The following is a 19,839-nucleotide window of genomic DNA, read 5'->3' on the forward strand; positions in this document are numbered from 1 at the left end:
TTTTGCTAAGGGAAATTAGGGGATCATATGAAAGTAGGAGAGGGAAATGGGGGTCGCCACAGAAAGAATATCCTGACAAAAGCAAAATGTACAGCTATCTTTTGCATGCCAAGTGCTTGGATTCCTAAAAGGGAGTTGTTTTCTGCTGAATGACTTCTTATTTTGTTGTCTTTAGATAACATACATACCTAAGTTTTAGGGTTTCTCAGCCACAGAATCTGGAAGGAAAAAGAGCCTATCGTCCCTTTTCAAGGCTGCAGTGTAGATGCCAGTTAGGATGGAAATCTTCCATGAACATCATAGAAAGTACAACTGGGAGAATCTGGGAAAGCATTTAGTCCATTCCCCTGCTTTTGGGCAGAAGCAAATGCACACATGCTGTTCTCAACACATTTATCCATCTTGTTCTTGATATCCAAGAGGGATTCCACATTTACCCAGCAAACCTCTTCCAGTGCTTCGCTACATCTAGAGTTAAAAATTAATCTAAATCTTCTTCATTGTTTTTTAAGATCATGACTATCTATCTTAAGCTCTATCTTCAGTGAACACAGAGAACTGATTTGTTCTCTTCTCCGTTGTGACTTCTTAAATGGTTGAGACAAGTATTACTCTCTTTTCAAACTTCTCATGATTAAGCTCACCCAATGATTCTATGTTTTTCATAGATGAACTTTTCTAGAATTTTATTATTTTCATGGCTGTTTTGTTGATTCTCTCCAGCTGGTCCATATTCTTCTTGAATGTTGTGCCCAAAAGAGGAGACATTATTACAGCTAATCTCTTTCCAACACTGAAGAGATTGGAAGAAATACAGTATTGATGCACCGTTCTTCTGCTTAGACATTCCAATATTGTATTTACCTTTTATAACAGTACAATATTTTTTAAAAAGGTTAAGTTGTGATCCACTGTTATTCCCAGAGTCTCTACTTCAATGCTACTGCCCTGCCAGTCATTCTCTATCCTGTGTTTTTGCAGTTATTTATTACTGGAGGAGGGCAGTACTTCAGACTTCTTGATAATCTGCATCCATCTTTTTTCACTGATTTGTTAAGATTAGTTCAATTTGTAGCTCTGTCATGAAACATGCTTACAGACCCATCATTTTGCTGTCATAGTCAAACGTTATAAACATACACTCTATTCTGTCATCTAAATAAGTAAATTGTAGCATAGAAAATGGTTCAGGGCAGATTCCAACTAAGTATACTTAATAAGCCCTTCCACTTAATAGTGAGCCGTTACTCACCATTAGTAGGAATAAACTCTCCGACTTGCTAAACACTTTTTTTTTTCCTACCATATGGTTTTGTGTTTAGTTTTCCTCTTAGATAAATAGCTCTCTGCTGTTGCAACTAGCTTAGGTATATGACATAAAAGAGAGCTGCTTCTGTAGAGTCCTGGTAGGGGGAACCTTTAAAATAGTCTAGCTTAACTAGTGCAACTACGACGAATGGCTAGAGTTTAGATAGGCAAAATAATGAGGGGAGGACATGCGTGTATCCAAATACAGTCTTAGAAAGGTAGCATAACTTAAGTTTTTGCTTGCTTGTCCTTGGAAGTTAAATTTTTTAAATGTGTTATTGGATTCTGCAAAAGTTGATGCGACTTGCTTAGCGAAGTTTCCTACTTCTGTGTAAGTAAAGTATACCAAACCTTTTATCACCTATAAGAGTGTGTTTCTCCCTTTATTATTAAGTTTACCACAGACCACTGTGGTCTGCTTAGTGATAGGAATGTGTTAAAAAAATATATATATATTTAGAATTAAAGGAACACACCAGAAGTAGGCAGTAGTTGTTTGTTGGCTTTGCTTTTTTTTTTTTCTGAGAGTTCATTTTTCTTTCAGTTTTCTTCACCTTAACAAATCAAGTAGGTTGCAGTTATACTGTAAAGATGAGTAAAGATATCTTGCATTTTTATAATGCAAGGTAAAACCACACCAATGCTTTTACTAAAGATGTTCATTAGATTCTTGCCTCTTCTATTTCTGCATTATTTTTCTGAGCAGAGTTCTATTATTTGAGTGATTCTTGAAATTCCAAAAATGAAAAGTAGATTTAGACCAGACTTGTCCTACAGATCTTTAACACTTTTTATTTTCAAAGGGGATTGTAACCATTGCACATGCTCCTACTTCTGAAATATCAATGTTTCTGATTGAAAATATATTTAAAATAGGGAGAATTATTTTAAAGTGATAAAAATACAGAAGTGGACAACCCTAGGGCACTGTGTGTATTTTGAAAAGTCACATTTGAATCATGCAGATGCTGGCTGCTGTAAAAGTGTCATAGATGGGTGTCATCACCAGTAATGAAAAGGGAAGGAGCTTCCTGTAGGGAATAGAGCTGTTGTAGCATTGTACCAATGGTCCAACAAATTCCTGAGGTGTCTGAAGACTTACCTAAATTTTCATGCTTAAGACTGATGTTTCTGTCTTACGTGTAAAGATGGGCTTATATGCCTGAAAACTTCTCTGTCTTTTCCAGCTATCTCAGTTGATCCAAAAAAGATATTATATGCCTGCTCCTAATAAACCTTGCCATATTTTAACAGTTTTAGCACATTCAAAGTCCTTGTGAAACCTCTTATCTTCCTTTCCTTCCTGTTCTTCCCTTATGGCTGAGCTGAGAACAGTGCCTGCAGTGATCCATACTGAATTTCCCATACATCTTGCTGCTTCCTGGCTTTTCTTCCATTTTAGACCATTGTGACAACAATAACCTTTCTTTTTTGTCTCCTCTGAAAGGAAGAACTAATGTTACCCACTTTGAACCAAAAGGCTCAATAATCTTCTTCACATTTTTCAAGGTTCAGTCTTGCCCAATTATTCTTGAAGGGATATTTACATGCTCTGTGTTTTTTTTGTTGATAGTGAGCACTGTAAAACAGACGTGCAATCGTTCAGTGCTGGGAAGGAGTGGCATGTTTTACAGGAAACCCTAGACTTGCACAGGATTAGGCCACCTGCTTTGTAAGGACTGAGGTCTCCCTGGGCTCTTCCAAAATGTAGAATACTATCAAGATGTGCTATGTCCTGTGCGATGAATGCATCCCTTTGATGACGTCTCCTGTAAAAGATAAAATTAAGGAACTGGGGTGAAGTTTGTTAAGTTACTAGAGTGGATGTGCTGACAGTGCAGAGTATGCTAGCATGTCATCTCTGACACATCTGTTCATCTATATGGATGGATGTGCTGGAGCAGGGAAGGCTTTCCTCAACTTTGGATTTGGGGACCTTGTAATGGGGCTTCTACTAACTTCCTTTGTGAGATGGCTCTATGCTCTCCTTTCTGTTGTTCCCAGGAATTTGACTTGGTCATACTGCCTATGATTTGAAGGATTCCTTTTAATGACCTTTTGGAACACGCTAAACATTTTCCATACCTTAGAATTCGTGACATACTTCCCTATGCTTTCACTGTGCTTCATTTGAGTTGTTGGTGTATTCTAGCGTGTTTAGTGTTAAAATCCCACTTTGTCTACTAAGTGTTTTAGCATGATCGAGTTGTACTGGTGAACCACCTCTTCTGTTAGAGTTGCTCTAGTTATTTTACTAATGTGTACCAATGTGTTTAGGCTTCCACTGCAAGGGCAAATAAGAGCAAGTGGACAGTTGTCAATAATTCAAACCAGCAAGTAAGATGTAAGATTTTAGTTATTTTCAATTAATAAAAATATACTCATGCACCTAATACACTAAAAGTACAGCTGATCTAGATGTTCTAGGAACATCTAGAAGGTGTCTTGTGTAGTCATTGGTTCACAGCAAGCTATTTTATAAAGGCTGTGCAATTTTCTGCTGTTTTGCACCTTCATGCTTCTTCTTTTGGGAGCGGAATTAAATAGTTAAGAGAACGAGGGCCGATGCAAACTGTATCCCAAACTCAGAGAAAAGCCCTGATCCTGCAGTCATCAGAGCACTGTGTGGACACAGGAGCTGGGAGATCATGTTGCGGGTTCACAACTTATATTTTAAAACATGGATAACAGACAGATGGGCAATTCTTCAGGGGGAAACCTCAGTCTGGCCTAAGGGGAATGTTCTGGCAGAGCTCTTTCTGTAACACCCTTGCCATGTGCTCAGAGCCCAGTAATGTTCTGTATAACTACAGAATGAATCACTGCATCCCATTTAGCCTAGAAGTAATGAAGACCCTAAGCCAGCACAAGCAGAGAAGAAAGGCTATAAAGCAGAGTTTTGAAAAACAACCCTATCAGACTGAGATAATTAGGAATAAAACACATGTATATCAATAAATGTGTTAAATGTTAACATTTGAAGTTAATTTTCTTCAGGGGTGTTCTCCTGCTCCGCATATTAGAATTTAAAGTTCAATTAAGATGAGTTGTGTTTCTACTTGACTTAACAGACACAGAAAACACCGTTTCCTATTAATGCAACATATATATCTTATTCTGTAAATGTTTTAGAAAGGCTAGAAACACACAAGAAACAAATTACTCGTGGGCCACTAGCCTTTCTAGTGGAGGAACAGCCAAGCAGACACATGCCTTTTAAATCATTACTAGTTTTGAAAAGTTGTAAATATTATACTTGTAAATATTAAACTTGTAGATATTACTGATTTGAGCTGGAGAGAGTGAAAGGCAGTGTTAACATTTGTTATGAGGTATGCATACTGAATAGGAAATTGTCCCTTCTTGGGCTGGATCCATGTCTTGGTTTCAATTCTGAGTACAAGTGAATAAACCTTCCTGAACTTGTGGAGTGTATCCCCTGTACATGTCCCCATGCAAGTTATGCTGCTGTTTTGGTGATGCACATTTTGGCCTTACTGTAAGTGCCAAAGTAGAAATTTACCCTGTATCTTCAGCATGTGCAACAAGTTGTCTTGTGACCCAGTGACAGTAGCAGTATTGGAGAGGTGGTTAGCTGGTGGTTTCTAAATTCTCAATATCCCTATTATAACATTTACATATAAAAGTTTTTATTATAGCATCTTTCTTGTTTACTGTCTTTGAAGCACTGTCAAAAGTAAGTTATCATTTCACCCACATAAGAAGGACACGAGGGCCTTCTCAGAAGCGTAGGACAGTACAGCTCTTGGAGATATCGCTTTTCCATCAAAGCATGTCCTTCAATATGCATGTGTAAAAATATTTGCACTACAGAGCAGGCATAGCTTATTATATTTTCGTATTAGCTGCAGTTGATTAATAGTTAATTAAGGATACCTCCTTTTTCTGCCCCTTGATTGTGGTTCTACTTGTCAAGGACTTGTAAAGTTTTTGAAGTAATAACTTTGGAAAGGAGATTTTTTTAATTATTATTATTATTATTATTTTTTTTTTTTTTAACCACCTATGGTAAATAAATTCTAGAAAGAAATGTCTAGCTTTCTAGGCACTTATATGTATCCCACCTGGTATTCAGATTGGTGCCTTCAGTCCTGCCTTGTTTTTCTGGGCAATCTGATACTCTGAAATGTGCTGCACAGCTCAGCAGAAAAAGGAATTTGCTTTGTCTAAGTCATTTAATAGCTTTTAAATCCCACTGGATTACAAATTTGCAGGGTACTCTATGCTGGCAGTATCTTGATTTCCAGGACTTAAACGTGCTTTGAATTGTTTCTTAATAACTATGAATAGAACTGTTAGTTAAAGCCAAAGCAGTGAGAACAAGTGGTATCACAATAAGAATAGAAGGATGGGCATTAAATTAAATGTGGATTGTGGAAACTTTTAAAATTTGCAATTGCAGTTTTGCAGTAGCTTTAATACAGTCACTTAAGGATTGAATCACTGAAAATAGTAAACACTCCTTTAAGTAGCATTCCTATGGCCCTGTTTAGTTCTAGGAAAACAAGCCAGTTTGGAAGTCACCAAGCTATGAAGCCATATGCTGGTGTCTGCTGTAATGAAAGTGACACTTACCATGAGGCACAAGACAACTGTCACAAGGCAATAGCACCATTTCATGAGCTGGTGCATGGGTAAAACAGAAAGCTCTGAGGAACTGTGGCTTAGATAAAAGATCTAAATCTCTTACTGTAGGTATAGAAGATAGTCTAAATAAAGAATCCATGCACAATAGAGTGCTTCAGCAGAATTTAATTTATCTCATGAATGAAGGCTTTGTAGGTAATTCCAAGTTCATCCTTCAGAATGCTACAATGTCAATGACAAACCCCAGTACTACTGGAAAGAGCCTTAACCTACATATATAAAAAGGCAGCCCATAAAGCAAATGACTGTTATAAAAATATTTATTGAAAACAGCTTGACTCAGCAGTAGTAGCATCTTTTCCTGGTTTTTATCTGAGCAATGCTGGCTTCTTAGTGTCTTCATAAAATGAACAAGATTGAGAAGAGATGATGTGAAGGTGTGCAGATCAGCAGGGAAGAGATGTTATTTAGTGATTAGAGGACGCCACAGAGAGTTGGAATACCCAGTATATGTTTTTAATTTTTCTGCCTGGTTTCAGTGATCTTCTGCACCTCAGTTTGTCTCTCAGCAAATTCAATGCCATAAAAATGTCTGTTTTCAAGAGAAACTATTTAATTTATTTAAAAACTTTGAGATATTTGGATAAATGTTATGTTTTGTGTCTATCAGTGTGGCATCCAGTAAGTTGAATCAGCTGTTGTAGAGGAGCACAGTGAGATAAGAGGTTGGCAGATTCTAATTTGCTTTTATATATATATTTGTATATGCATATATGAGCTAAGAAGTGCTAGGTTCCATTTCTTCTTAAGCAACTAAGTGAGAAGTAGCTTTCTTCAAAGTAGAAATCAGATCTGTATCTTTAGCCTTCTTGATTGGTGGGGTTGTTGCCCTTAAACTCTTAATTAAATGAAAAGTGGGGAACACTCCTTTACTTGAGTGGTACAAGGTTAGAACTTTGACCATAAATGTCTAAAAGAAGAGATGAAAATGGCTGAGGTTTTTCTCCAAATTCCCCTCTGAGTTTAGCATCATGTACTTGGAACAGTTCTACAAACTACAACAGCATCTGCAGATAAGCACATGTCCATCACTTTAGCTTAATTCATGAAAAGCTCATTCATTTACCGGTTCAGCTTTCTAATATTTACTGCCAAATGGCCATGCAAGGTTCATGTGCATTTACCCTTGAGTGCTTTCAGCTGTGTTTTCTATATTACCGTAATATTGTACCTTCCAAGGATGCTTGTTATAATTTTTAGTATTTGCAAATGACTTAATGTGGTGTTAAGCCTTTTTAGATACATATCACTAGAACAGGATAATGCTTGAGGCAGACAAGTTAGTCTTATAAAGTAGATCCTAACCCTATAATGATCCAAACCAGATGCCATCCTAAGACTCCATCATGTTGATCCCTGAGGGTAGAGTTGCCTAGAATCTCTGTTGTGATGCTTGACATGTGCTGGTTTCAGGGGTCCCATGAGGTCAGTTAAACTACTTACCTTAAAATTAGGGAAGTTTTATCTTCCTGAATGACTGCTTTTGAAGCTAACATCCCTTTACTGAAACAGCTGTATTTGCAGAGATGCTTCAGCTGTACACAGAACAACTTTCTTATGCCTCTGCCTGCAATTCTTTCTCTTCAGGTCAACAGGACCCCTGTCCAGAATCACTTCCAAAACTCTCTTCTCTCTCCTCCTTTCCATGGGTATCTAGAATTAGGGATTTCACTGCACAGGTGCCGCATAACCATAGCTTTTCTTTCTTTTTTCTTTTCAGTCGAGAAGAAGTTGATAACATTTATGTTTAGCAAGCTGCTCCTTGCCACTCTGGGAGCTCAAGCTGCACAGAAATTCTTCACAAAAGTGGAGTCAAACCCAACAACAATCAAAATGTTATTTTTTAACAGAAAGTTGAATTTTTAAGAATAAACCATATTTGGAAATTCAATACATAACTTCTTAAAGTGTGAAATCTGTCCAGAATTTACATGATTCAGTTCCAGGGAAAGTTTTTGCCTTCAACTACTGCCCTTTCAAATTCTGTTTCTGAGAGAAGAGAAGTTAAATATTCTAACAAAGCAGGCAAGAATAAAGAAGGTCAAAGGATACTTCATATTGACAATTTGGGATATATTTTATTTTTTTTTTTATCTATTTACATTAAATGTTTTTGAAACTGTGGTAATTCAAAATAACAAAAGAAGAGGAATTACAAATCTCTGACAATTTTAAGTAGCTGAAGTCTAACTTTCCAAAATGCATGGCTTTTTTATATACCTAGAGTTAAATGCCTGGTGGAGTACCTAGTAAATATAAAATTGCTTTATGTAGCTAAACAGACACTGAAATCAAGGAAAACTTGTCAGAAGGCTGAGAAGTAATGGATATTTGAAAACAAAGTAATTTTAAATACTAGAATTTATAGTAGCCCTTGTTTTGTTTTCATTCATACAGAAGGTAATGTGTCTATGACCTCTGTAGATCAATGGAGTTAGTTTTGATTTCATCTGTGCAAGTAAAAGCAGACTTGGTCATTCTCTGTGGAGAGAGAAATGCTCACAGCTGCTTTTATGACCATATTTGCCCTGCAAACTTAAGTATCTGCATTTACGTGTTTCATGAAGTTGTTGTAGTTTTCTGAAAATTATATAATAGAGTTGAGAAATAAAACCCTCAGACCATAAATGCAGGGGCTGAATGTGTAACTGTGCTTGAGTTATTGTAAACTTTCAAAATCCATTCTAATTATCTATGTTTTCAAAAGGCATTATTTTTCTCACTGTAGTTACAAGTAAGAGCAGATACGATTTTGTTGTATGAAGTCTCTCTTCAGTTACTTCATCCTGAAGAGTGTTGTCACAACTTACTGCCCATGAGAAATGCATGTCACTTGTCTCTGGCATGGATGATCTGTATAAGAACTATTTCTCATGGCATGAATTCAGGTAGTAGAAGTTTTTGCTTCTGTGCTTGCTATTGCATACATTGTACTGTCACACAGCTTCCTTTATACCGTATCAATCTTTCTTTTCAGGAAGAATGTGTAATGGATAAGTCCCAACATAAAATTATGTGCTCATAAAATGTTAAGTGTAGTAATAACTATTAGACAATTTTTGCCCTTATATGTAGATTTTTTTTTTGGAAAGCATTTATGAGCAGAATCTAGACCAATCTTGCTTCTAATCAAGCAATTCTTTCCATCTACTTGAACATCTGGGCAAAGAATTTTGAACTCAGCAACATGTAGGAAATGAATGGGAGTTGGACATACAAATTTCAAAGGCAGTAGTGAAAACCTCAGATGCAGCATTTTACTGCTTAGCAGTTGCTTTGGAAAATGCCTTGTTGATGAGAACTTTTTTTAATTACTATTACAGACGTTTACAGCGTGGTGCAATTCCCACCTCAGGAAAGCAGGCACGCAGATTGAGAACATTGAGGAGGACTTCAGAAATGGCCTTAAACTGATGCTCCTCTTGGAAGTTATCTCAGGTAGGTTAAAATAAAGTTTGCAATGTATTTACAGCATGCCAACTTGAAACAGTCTTAAAAGAACAAAAATTGTAAACAATTCAAAACAGTGAACACTAAGTAGCTGAAAAGGGAGAGATTAAATGCATCATAAAACAAAAGGGAGGCAAAAAAGCTCCGCTTTTTCCTTATCTCCAAAATCTTCTGTTTTGTGCTTGTGTTTGAGGGTATCACAGTGTATCAGGGTGTCTCTGACATCACAGTGTTGTTGGACAAACCACAAACATTGAGGACCTAGTCTTAGCCCCCAACAATTAAAAAGCCTTTACGCTTGGGATAAAATGAATTTGTAACCTACTTTTAGTATAAAAGTTTTGCTTTGCTTTTAATGACTTTACTGGATAGACCAATGCTTTCAAAAGTGAGTGCCTGGAGTAAAACTAGATCAATATTTAGTCACAAGTAAAAGGTCTAATTTTTCAGAAGGGTGGAACATCCAAGAACTTCTTTTGACTAACTGGTCTGAAGTCACTATGTCACCCATTTTATGTGTTCAGAGGGGCAGTCCCCAAAGTACACTCAGAATGCCCCTGAATGGGAAGGGAATAGCTCAAGTTACAGACACACAGTAAAGGTGAGAAAGGGCAAGAAGATTTTTAAGAAAATGGAAATGTCTTTATGGAAAAGGCAGTTTACATTTTTGCTGGAGATTTCAGTGGGGAAAGATCTGCAAATGATCACTCTTCATGCATTGGAGAGTCATATTTTCAGAAATTATTCTTCATGATAATTTGAAAAGATAAATTCATTCAAACATGTCAGCCTATGCTCTGAAATTAGCTGCTCTACTGTGCTGGATGAAGTTATTAAAAGCTGTTCTTCTCAGTCAGATTTGGGGGGGTGCTATAGCTAATCTGCTGGATAGAGTCCAGCTTCTCTTTACAGTCAGGCAGGTAGGAGTGATGAGCTCTGAGGACATCCTGCCTTAATATTCAGCTGCTCTAATGCAGACAGTAGCAATGAACCAAAATTCAAGTAGAGGGAAGCATTCACATAATTTCCAGATGTTTAGGGCAAACATAAAACTTTTACTCTTGTTTTACTGCTGTATCAGAAAAATCTAAGTCAGATGTTTTCACATTTGAATTTTCTCTTCTGGGTTTTGTTCAAAGCTATTTGACATTCTTTCAGAAAAATACCTGTTAAAATAACTGCTAACTTTTAGACGGTGTTCAGGGCACGTTTGTTCTTGAATTCTAATCACTTAGGTGTCTGTAGCCAGCTCTAAGTAACAATAACCACATTAAATTTGTTATTCTGCAGGGGAACGACTACCAAAACCAGACAGAGGGAAGATGCGCTTCCATAAAATTGCTAATGTCAACAAAGCTCTGGATTATATCGCCAGCAAAGGAGTGAAACTTGTATCAATTGGTGCAGAAGGTATGTGTTGGAGCTTGGCAATGTACCTTGCGTGGATCCTAGGCATTCACACTGCAAAGAAGTCTGACAGAGACCCTTCGCCAAATTGTGCTGGCTGGTCTCTATATGGGGGCCTCAAAAATCCCTTAATATTGTTTGCTGACCTATATGTATGAAAGGTCGACAGGTAGAAATTTGTGGACACCTGGAGAGGGATAGGGGTATAAATGGGATCAGTTTTTCTCCAAGGTTGAATTGAATTGTGTTTCAGTGGATGTTTAGAGTAGAATTTCTTTCTTAAAAATAAGGAACTCCTTTAGAAATCAGGTTGGATTCTAGGGTGTGCTTTATCCAATCAGGGATCTTCTTTTATCTTTAGGAGATACTATTCAGGCAAGACAAAGGCTGACATCACTACCAGGTGGCTGGGACTTGCTCCCATTTTATTATGAGACCAACTGTGCATGGTAGCTGTGCTTCTAAAATTCAGATGTAGAGTTAAGGGAGTGATCAAAAGAAATTATAGTAACTGGAGAGAAACTGAGCATATGAAGAAAGCAGGGTGGGCTGTTATTTACCAAAGTTATTAGTTTGTTATTGTTCTTTTGTTCAGGTAGGTAACTAAAAGCATACTGTTAGCTAGCTAAATGCTGAGAGATGTAAACTCTGAGCAAAAGGAGGTAGACTCACTGCAAGTGAACCTGTGCTTCCTGTGAGATTCAAATGATTGTTTAAGGACAAAGGTCTGTTCCATGCAGATATTTGCATAGTGCTTTGCATAGCCATTACCATACAAAGGAGTGATATGGCTAGCATGATATCCAACTACTTTTGGTTCCATAGCCTCAATGATGTTGTCCATTCTAGGGGCAGCCTCTAACATGCCTTTAAAGCAAAACTCTGGCTGTAACCTTCAATGTCATAGTGAGAAGCACTAGATATATTCTATTCACATTGCTAGGCCTTTTTAGATGGATTTATGAGCCTTCACTTCCTGTCTTCTGATCCCTCCATGCTTATATATGTCCTTATTGTGGCTTCCAAACCTTGATCTCAGGGAGCTTACTGTAATTGTGGCTGGAGCAGGATTATTCATTAGGTGAGACAGGGACATCTGTAGAAGTAATGGAGAAATATATCAGCATTCAGTGATTCCACAACAGTGTGACCTAGCCCACGTAGTTCTTAAAGTATCGTTCACCAAATGTGTCCAGTTTCTAGATCTAGAACTCCAAAATCTGAAGAAATATGTGTTCTCTGGTCAAAGCATTTATTTGAACTCAGCTTTTGTTCTTTTGAGACAGAACTGGCTGGGACATCTGAGTCCAAATCCATACCAGCTATCTTTAGGTAGATAACAAGAGGCCTTTTTTGGGGGAATATATAATCAGTGGGGAGAGATGGGCAATTCCCAAAGGCAATTCAGATTTCAGAAGAGCTGTACTGCATTTCAGAGGTACCTGGCTGCCTCTGTCAGTTGTAAAAGCAGTCAGGGACAGGTGGGCCCTTTGACCAATTAAATAAAGTGGGATGGAAAAATATGCCACAGTTGAGGTTATTCTGAGAGTGACGTGGCATTTAATGGGCAGCAGAGGGTACTGAAGAGACAATTTATGTGTGGAAATAAAAATTAAGGATTCAGAAGCCTGTTTGATAGCTGGTGCAGAAATACTGAGAGTGCAAAGTGTGGAGTAAATGGCTGGTAGTTCTGTCATGTCATATTGTGACTACAATGCTTCCTGACAGAAGACAAGCATATAGCAGAAGGAATATCTTGTAGGACAGAATGGTCACTCTCCTTGATCACAGTTCACAGAATGTACTAACATTTTCACATCTAGGTTCTTCAAGCAAGGCTGGAGCATTTTAAGTGAGGTACCTCAGCTAAGATCTACTCCTGCAAGGAGCAGGCCAGCCCTCTGCACTCCATTCCCCCTGCTCTTGCCCTGGTTATTACTGCCAGGATGCTCAGACTGGGAAGCAGCGCCTGAGCACTTTCTGTATCACCTGAAGGCAAAGCATCTGGGATCACTCAGATCAGCCATTGAAACCATTTAAACTAACCCTGCTGTTTTCCATGGCAGCAACTTCCATGAATTTAGGCACTCTGATAATATGTAATTCCCTCTGGGAGGGAAGCAGGAACAAGAGGCAATAACCTCTTCAGCTTCTCAGCCAGTTGCTGCAAGGTGTTATCTGTCCATGCACTCAGTATTTCTTCCTGCATGTAACAGCAGGCTGTAGTAAGCCAGGAGATTAAGGTGATTTTACCTGTACCACAGGCTTTTATTGCCTGCTTCTGGAATACTTGATCTGTAAAATGGAGGGTTTAGAAGCAAAAATTCATTCATTAGCATTAAAAAACATTTTAAATTCTTGGATGGTAGCACAGGAGAAAAACCCACTGGTGTTGTCATAGCTTATATGCAGAGAGCAACCTGTCATTGTAAGACATTGCACTATGTCAAGTATGGCTACTAACACATTAGATTGTATCCACGTGGGCAGGAGAAGATCTATTCATGTGCCTTCCCCTCCTACTCTAAACAGGCTGAGCACAAAGCCAGCTCTGGCCCAGACATGCTTAGTGCCCTGTTAAGTTTTCTGCATCCCCTCGGCTAAATTTGTTGTCTAAGCCAGAGTGCTGTGCTGATGCAGCAATGCAGTATCACATCTGACTGGGTATAGTTTCACAGTGTGGGACCTCTGGCACCAGTACATGTTTAAAAAGTCGCTGTGCCCCCTTGTCCTGCATACTTGCTCCTACACTACACAGCCCTACCCTACCACTTGGGCTGACAACTGTTTCTGTAGCTATGCTGGAGACTGGATCAGCAATCTGATCTGTTTTTAACACACATTCACCTCTTTTTTTTTTTTAATTTGTTGCATTTTTCAGCATTGTTGACTAAACAGTCATGACAGTATGAAGATGGAATGAATGCCAGTAAGGAGGCAGAGCACAGGCTCCTCAAGCTTGTGTTTATCAAAGCCCTTAACTCTTTAACTAACTACCCCATATAGTAAGCACGGGACATGTGGGCTTGTCTGCACCCATCTGTTTTGGCATTCTTTGAGTTACATGGATGCTTGGAATAGTTTTTAATTTCCAAAGCATGAAAGTTTTATATCTAAATAGGCTGAGGATCATGTTTTACTATCTGACATGCTGAGTGGCGAAGAGCATGTAAGCCCAAGAGGACCAACTGGCATTTAAAATGGGGCCTCAAAACAAAGATTAAACTGTGATTCCTGTGGGACGTCAGTACAAAGTTTAATTTAGTATTTTGAAGGTGCCAGGGATATTCTTTAAAGCCATCATTATTGTTCTGAGGCTGACTTCCTTGGACTGTCTATGAAGGGAATAGAGATGATGCTGATGCCTTTGATGCTGAGCAGAAGCCTAATTTAGCTACTTGGATCTGTCTTGTGGAAGAATCTTTCTCTCCATTGGTGATGAAGTGAGACGAGAGAGTCAAGAAGCTCAAGCAAAAGCTGTGAAAGTAGTCCTTACAAGACATTCACAGTCCAGGAGTTAGAAGTTTTCCCTTAAGTTTTAAAGACATGCAATAACTGCATTTGCAAGGTAATTGCATCCTGAATGAAATGAACTGAGATATGGAGAACCAAGTATCCTGTTAATAGGAAACACTTCTGTATTGCTTTTCTGAGGAGTGGGAGAAATACTGAGGACCAAATGATCTGTGAATCTGCTACAAGAGGATTAGAATTGAAAAAAAAAAAAAGCCAAAGCAGAATAAAAAACCTGAAACTAAACCTTTGGGAACTTGCCACACTGCTTTGCTTAACTTTTTCCCTGACAGTTTTTATTATTGCCTCTTCCCTTTCCCTTCTCTCCTTTCCTGTCCTCATGCATCAGCAAGACCTTTTTCCCTGGAAATCTGTAGCTTTGTGTATGTGAGGTGTAGGAACTATATTCCTCCCAGAGCAAACAGGTAATGTGAAGAAAATAATGAAGTCTTCTATTGGCCCATACCAGAAAACAATAGGAATGAATCAGAATTTTTTTGTCACCAATACTTTTCAACATTTAGCAACTTTGTTTTCCTTCTGTTTAGATATTTTTCCTTGTATTTTAGAGGCATGTTTTTTTTGTTTTATGTTAGCAGTAGATAATGAGAAACCAAAGCTGGCAAGTTGCTTGAAAATTCTCCTGAGGCACAACATAGAAAATTCCCTCTTGCTTTTTCATTCTGTCTGTGTGTACATATGGACATGTAAATCAACACAATGATGTAGTGATTATGCAAACCCATTAAATGATTGCCTGACAGTCAGCAATACCTTCTGAGTGTTTAATTTATTTTACATTTGAATACATTTTTCTATACTGTATATACATATCAGACGAGAAGTAGCTGCATTCCCTAATTGCCATTTGGCCTTTTTTGGCTGAAAGAGTTTAGCTTTGAGATTTGAAGAGACTTGAAGTATTTCAGTGCCAATAAGATAGTAATAGTACATAATCGTGCATGGACGGCAGGCAAAGGTAAGAGGTAAGAATTCTGGAAAATTAGTGTAGAACCCAAATAGAAAGTGGAAAAGTAGCCATTATATGAACTTGGATTATCACACTAGCAAAGAAAGTATAGACTAGTGATGGGTGACATATCTCCTATGACATTTGTTAATTCCATAGGTTCAAATGACTCCTTGTGTTACACACTACTGCAATTTAACATGTATTTCAAGTCTTGGAGCTAGCAGCTGCTTTGTTCTGTAAAAGTTGCCCCTGGATTCAGGCAATTTTTAAGTAGCAGGGTGACTGTATTTTCTGCTGGCACTTCCGTTGGCATTCAACGTTAAATTGAGGAAATTCCTCCTGCTCCTTCCCCAGAACACCAGTGGGTGCCCAGGCAGCCACAGCTGCTCCACTTTTTGAGGAAGGCTGGAGGTGACTTTCAAGCTGGGGAGCAGCTGGTGCCTTCCCTGCTCCACTGCTCTGATGGTGTAAGGTGACTAGGAAGGCAGTCTGCAATTCCCTTCTCTTTGTCCCACCTTCTCCCCTTCCCATGCTAGACCCTTCTTACCATCTTACTGTGTTCTGAGTCTCTCAGTTTTCATATTGATTTAACATTATTACCACACTTAAGTGGTCTGGCAGTACATTTGTTGGTGTTGAGAAATTTAAGCGGTATCAGTGTTCACATTGGAGTCTAGGAGCACTGGATTCTGACTTGGCTTGTGAAAGGGGCTCTCATGTATGTGTGAGAAGGGTTGGAGCAAGCACCTTCCTAGTGCCCTGTATTGTTGGTAGACTCAAGCAGTCTTGAAAGAAATTGGAACCCCAGAGGCAAAAAATCCCGTTTTGTATTAAAGATACATAAATGTGCGTAGATGTTGGATCATGACAACCTTGTGGCCATGTATCTGAACTGCTTTGCAGGAAGCTATTTAGCTCAGTCTCAGGAGGCACTGTGTCTCTTGGGCTGCTCTTCATATCTAGGCTGTGCTGGCACTATAGGTAAATGTCTCAAAAAGCTCTAAATAGCATAGGAGGATTTCTGAGTACCCTTTTATTTAAAAAATTATATTGTTAATGTCCTGTAGTTTCTTAAAATTTGGAGTAAGACCATATTTTTTCAGTTCCTTTGCATTTGAAAACAGTAAAGCTGATATTTTTCAAACTTTAAATAAGTATTTCCCTTCAGGCTCTCTCTGAAAAAGTCAGGCTAAAATGTAAAGATTTGAGACAGTTACAACTACCTGGAGAGAAGCCTTTTAGCATGGAAAGGCTGAAGTGACCTTAACCTCAGTAATCTTAAGTCCTATTGCCAGTGTAGCACAAACATGAGTTTGTTGAAAAAATTAACCCAGATGAACTCTGTGTAAAGAATGATGGTAGAAATATAACAGGTTTATTAGGTACAATATATTATTTGTAGAAATATATTACTAAAGTAAGATAAACTGGAAAACACATTCTAAATACTACTACTATATCTTTTTTCACCGTAGAAATTGTTGACGGCAATGTGAAAATGACACTGGGTATGATCTGGACTATTATACTTCGCTTCGCTATTCAGGATATTTCAGTGGAAGGTAACAGTAATGTAACTATCTTAAATAATCGGGAAATTTGTTTATAAAGATATTGTTATATGAATGGTGCACAAGTGAGATGAGTGTTTTAAAAATGAATTATTTTTTCACAGAAAATGGAACAAGTTCCTTAGTTGGTGACAAAATCAATTTCTGGAGGGAAAAAGTAATTATTCTCCTTATCCTGACAAATACCTTGAGCCAGCTTCCTAATACAGTTCTGGGCCTGTCTCTCAGTTGTAGAGATAGAAACATGCCTGTGTTTCTGAGCTTCAGTGTCCTGAAACTATGCTGTGGCCTGTATGGTGGTTCTATTTCCAACATACTTCTTTAGTCCTGTCCGTTTCTCACATTCTTTGCAAATATTATCTGATTATATCCCTCTTCTTTATACCACCCCTTCCTCCCCACTTCTTCAGAATTTTTTCCTTAACTTTCACTTGGTCACTGGCTCCAAAAAGTGTGGTTTAGTTACAATACTCTTTAAACCAAGTCTGGGGTGTGGAAAGTCTAAAATTCTAGAAACTAATGTCAGTTTTCAACAAAAGTAGAATCAAGTCAAGCTCTGCATGCTGTCCTGCCCATAATTCGTGGGACATTAAATGTGGACTTAATGGTCTATTTGTTCTTTTCTGTCCTTCACTTAGGCATTCAGATATCCATAGGGTTCAGATAATGAAGGTATTTCCTCAGCATTTATACCTCCCTGTAAGCAAATGAACGGAGACTACAGGCATATTTCATGTAGGCACCAACACAATCTTTTATGCCTAGTTCTGTTGTATTTGTATTGGGTATTTTTCTTCAAATCTACATTCTGCTGTCCAACCAATATAATTTCTTAAACTTCTAGTATCACAGAATTACTGTGCAGGCTGAGACTCTAGTCTGAGTTGTGCCAGTTGAGCTGACTTCTGTGTTCTAATGGAGCCCCATTAATCCATTTGTGTGTTATAGGATTAAACATTGACTTATGCCAAACAGTTTCAGGTGGCTGACTACGTTTAAGATGACAAGAAATTAATTACTTGAGTGCTTTTTACATTTTTCTTTTTTTTTTTTTTTCTTTTTTACTCCCTGATGTCTTTTACAGAAACCTCTGCCAAAGAAGGGCTGCTGCTGTGGTGTCAAAGAAAAACTGCTCCATACAGAAATGTGAACATTCAGAACTTCCACCTTAGGTAAACTTCCATTATTTCGAGAGGTAGAATCAATCTAAAATATGTTAGGACATTTTTTTTTTCCCACAGTTGTGCTGATATATATTCGACAGGGGGTTTCACTCTTCACTGTTAACTAGACTTTTTTCAGATTCTTATGCTCTGTCTTCAGAGTCTGATTTTGTTTATCCTTTGGCATTATTTACTGTGACTTCCACAGTTACTATTTAAAAGAATCTGCTATATACAGAATGACCACGTTGCGTTATTAGAGGTCCTGACTTGGCAAATGACTGCTTTCGAATGAGAGCCACTGCAGGTATAGGCTATTCTTGGCGAAAATACCAATGTGTTGAGCATGCAAATATCTCATTATGATGAATCAGTCTTTATTGTTCTGTAACATAACTATAAATAAGGAGCCAAAAATGGACTCAGTACACAGCAGTGGCACTTTAAACATGGTTGTTTTCAGAACCAGCATCATTACCTAAGTCAGGGAATTTAGTGAAGCTCCAGTTGTGTGGCTCTGTGTTTTCAGTAAGGGCTATGAAGGGAGTTCCAGGCCATATGCAGGCTGCCTGGTTTGGGGATTTCACTGGGCTAGTTCCTGCAGATCTGTCAGTAACCCACCTCATTAAATTACATGACTTGCCATTTGTACTGTTTTACTATGTGATATTGCCTTCCCTGAGGTCTTTATAGTACTTACAACAAGAGCTCTGTATTACAGCGTTTTGGTGTTTTGAATTAGTTCCTAATGTACAGCACCTAAACCACAGGTAGTGATAGAGAAGATACAGTTCACACATGCATCCACAGATAAAAATTATTTGTTTGATTTACAGTCCCTGTAGTGCCTTTAAGAGACCTGAAATTTGTTACTGTCCTTGGATATATAGAGGTATATTTCAGTAGAGATTTGTATGGATGCAAGGTATACTGTAAATTACAGTATGAGAATCTTAGTGTTTGTACATATATATGCTGCTCTGATACATGGTATGGGGAAAATATCTTGAATGGAAGTACCTTGATTAATGGTTGGGTCCATTGGCTCTTACAGAACTGCTTTACAATGGGCAAGCTGACCACGTTAGTCTATACCTTTTGGAAATAAGGTTTTTGTAGTTTGATGCTAATTTTGATTCAGTTTTACCTTCTCGATGATTTTATATTATACAATGTATGTATATTCTGATTAATTGTATTACATTTTAATTTGAGATAGTTCTGTTATTTGAAAGATCTACCCAGACATCTCAGTGAAAGAGATTCTAATAGTCAGAATATGTTTAGTATCGCATAGTTGCTGCACAGGGTAAGACCTCAAACTCACAGCCTCAGTGGTTGCATAAAATTTTTATATAAAGTAGCTTTCAGAATAATTGCTTCTGGCTGAAAGGAACCTCTCATAATCTTTCCAAATATATGCTATTTGTGGCTCCATTCATTGCCTAGTTTTGCCTCAAAAGGTAGTGGGCCTGAAGTCACACTGAAGTGTCAAAGCTCAGATCAAAACTGTCATATGTGTGAAGTGTTTTGAATAAACTAAGGTGATTTATGACTTTGTACTTCTATGAGCACAATATGGTTGAGCCATTTAAATTGTCTGATATAACTGACACAGAAAAATTCAATTGCTTCAGCAAATTCAAGTAATGCAGACTTGCCTTTTTCTTTTTTTTTTTTTTTCCCCAAACATGCTGTAAGTGTAATAGGACATTATGCACTTTAATTGATGAATGTGTACTCTGAACTATCCTGGAACACTGCACAAACTGAGCAATTGAAATCA

General features: G+C 37.9%; 1 protein-coding gene across 2 annotated transcripts in view; it reads left to right on the plus strand.

The window, feature by feature from the left end:
• ACTN2 (actinin alpha 2) overlaps positions 1-19,839 on the plus strand; it is a 69,179-nt gene that overhangs the window by 14,721 nt on the left and 34,619 nt on the right. For both annotated transcript variants that reach the window (XM_005508655.4, XM_065057818.1), the window contains exons 2-5: positions 9,300-9,414; positions 10,717-10,836; positions 16,795-16,881; positions 17,975-18,062. In XM_005508655.4, coding sequence (XP_005508712.1) covers positions 9,300-9,414; positions 10,717-10,836; positions 16,795-16,881; positions 17,975-18,062 — 410 coding nt within the window. The remainder of the gene's footprint in view (positions 1-9,299; positions 9,415-10,716; positions 10,837-16,794; positions 16,882-17,974; positions 18,063-19,839) is intronic.

This window comes from Columba livia, chromosome 3 (assembly GCF_036013475.1).
Source record: "Columba livia isolate bColLiv1 breed racing homer chromosome 3, bColLiv1.pat.W.v2, whole genome shotgun sequence".
Lineage (NCBI taxonomy): Eukaryota > Metazoa > Chordata > Aves > Columbiformes > Columbidae > Columba > Columba livia.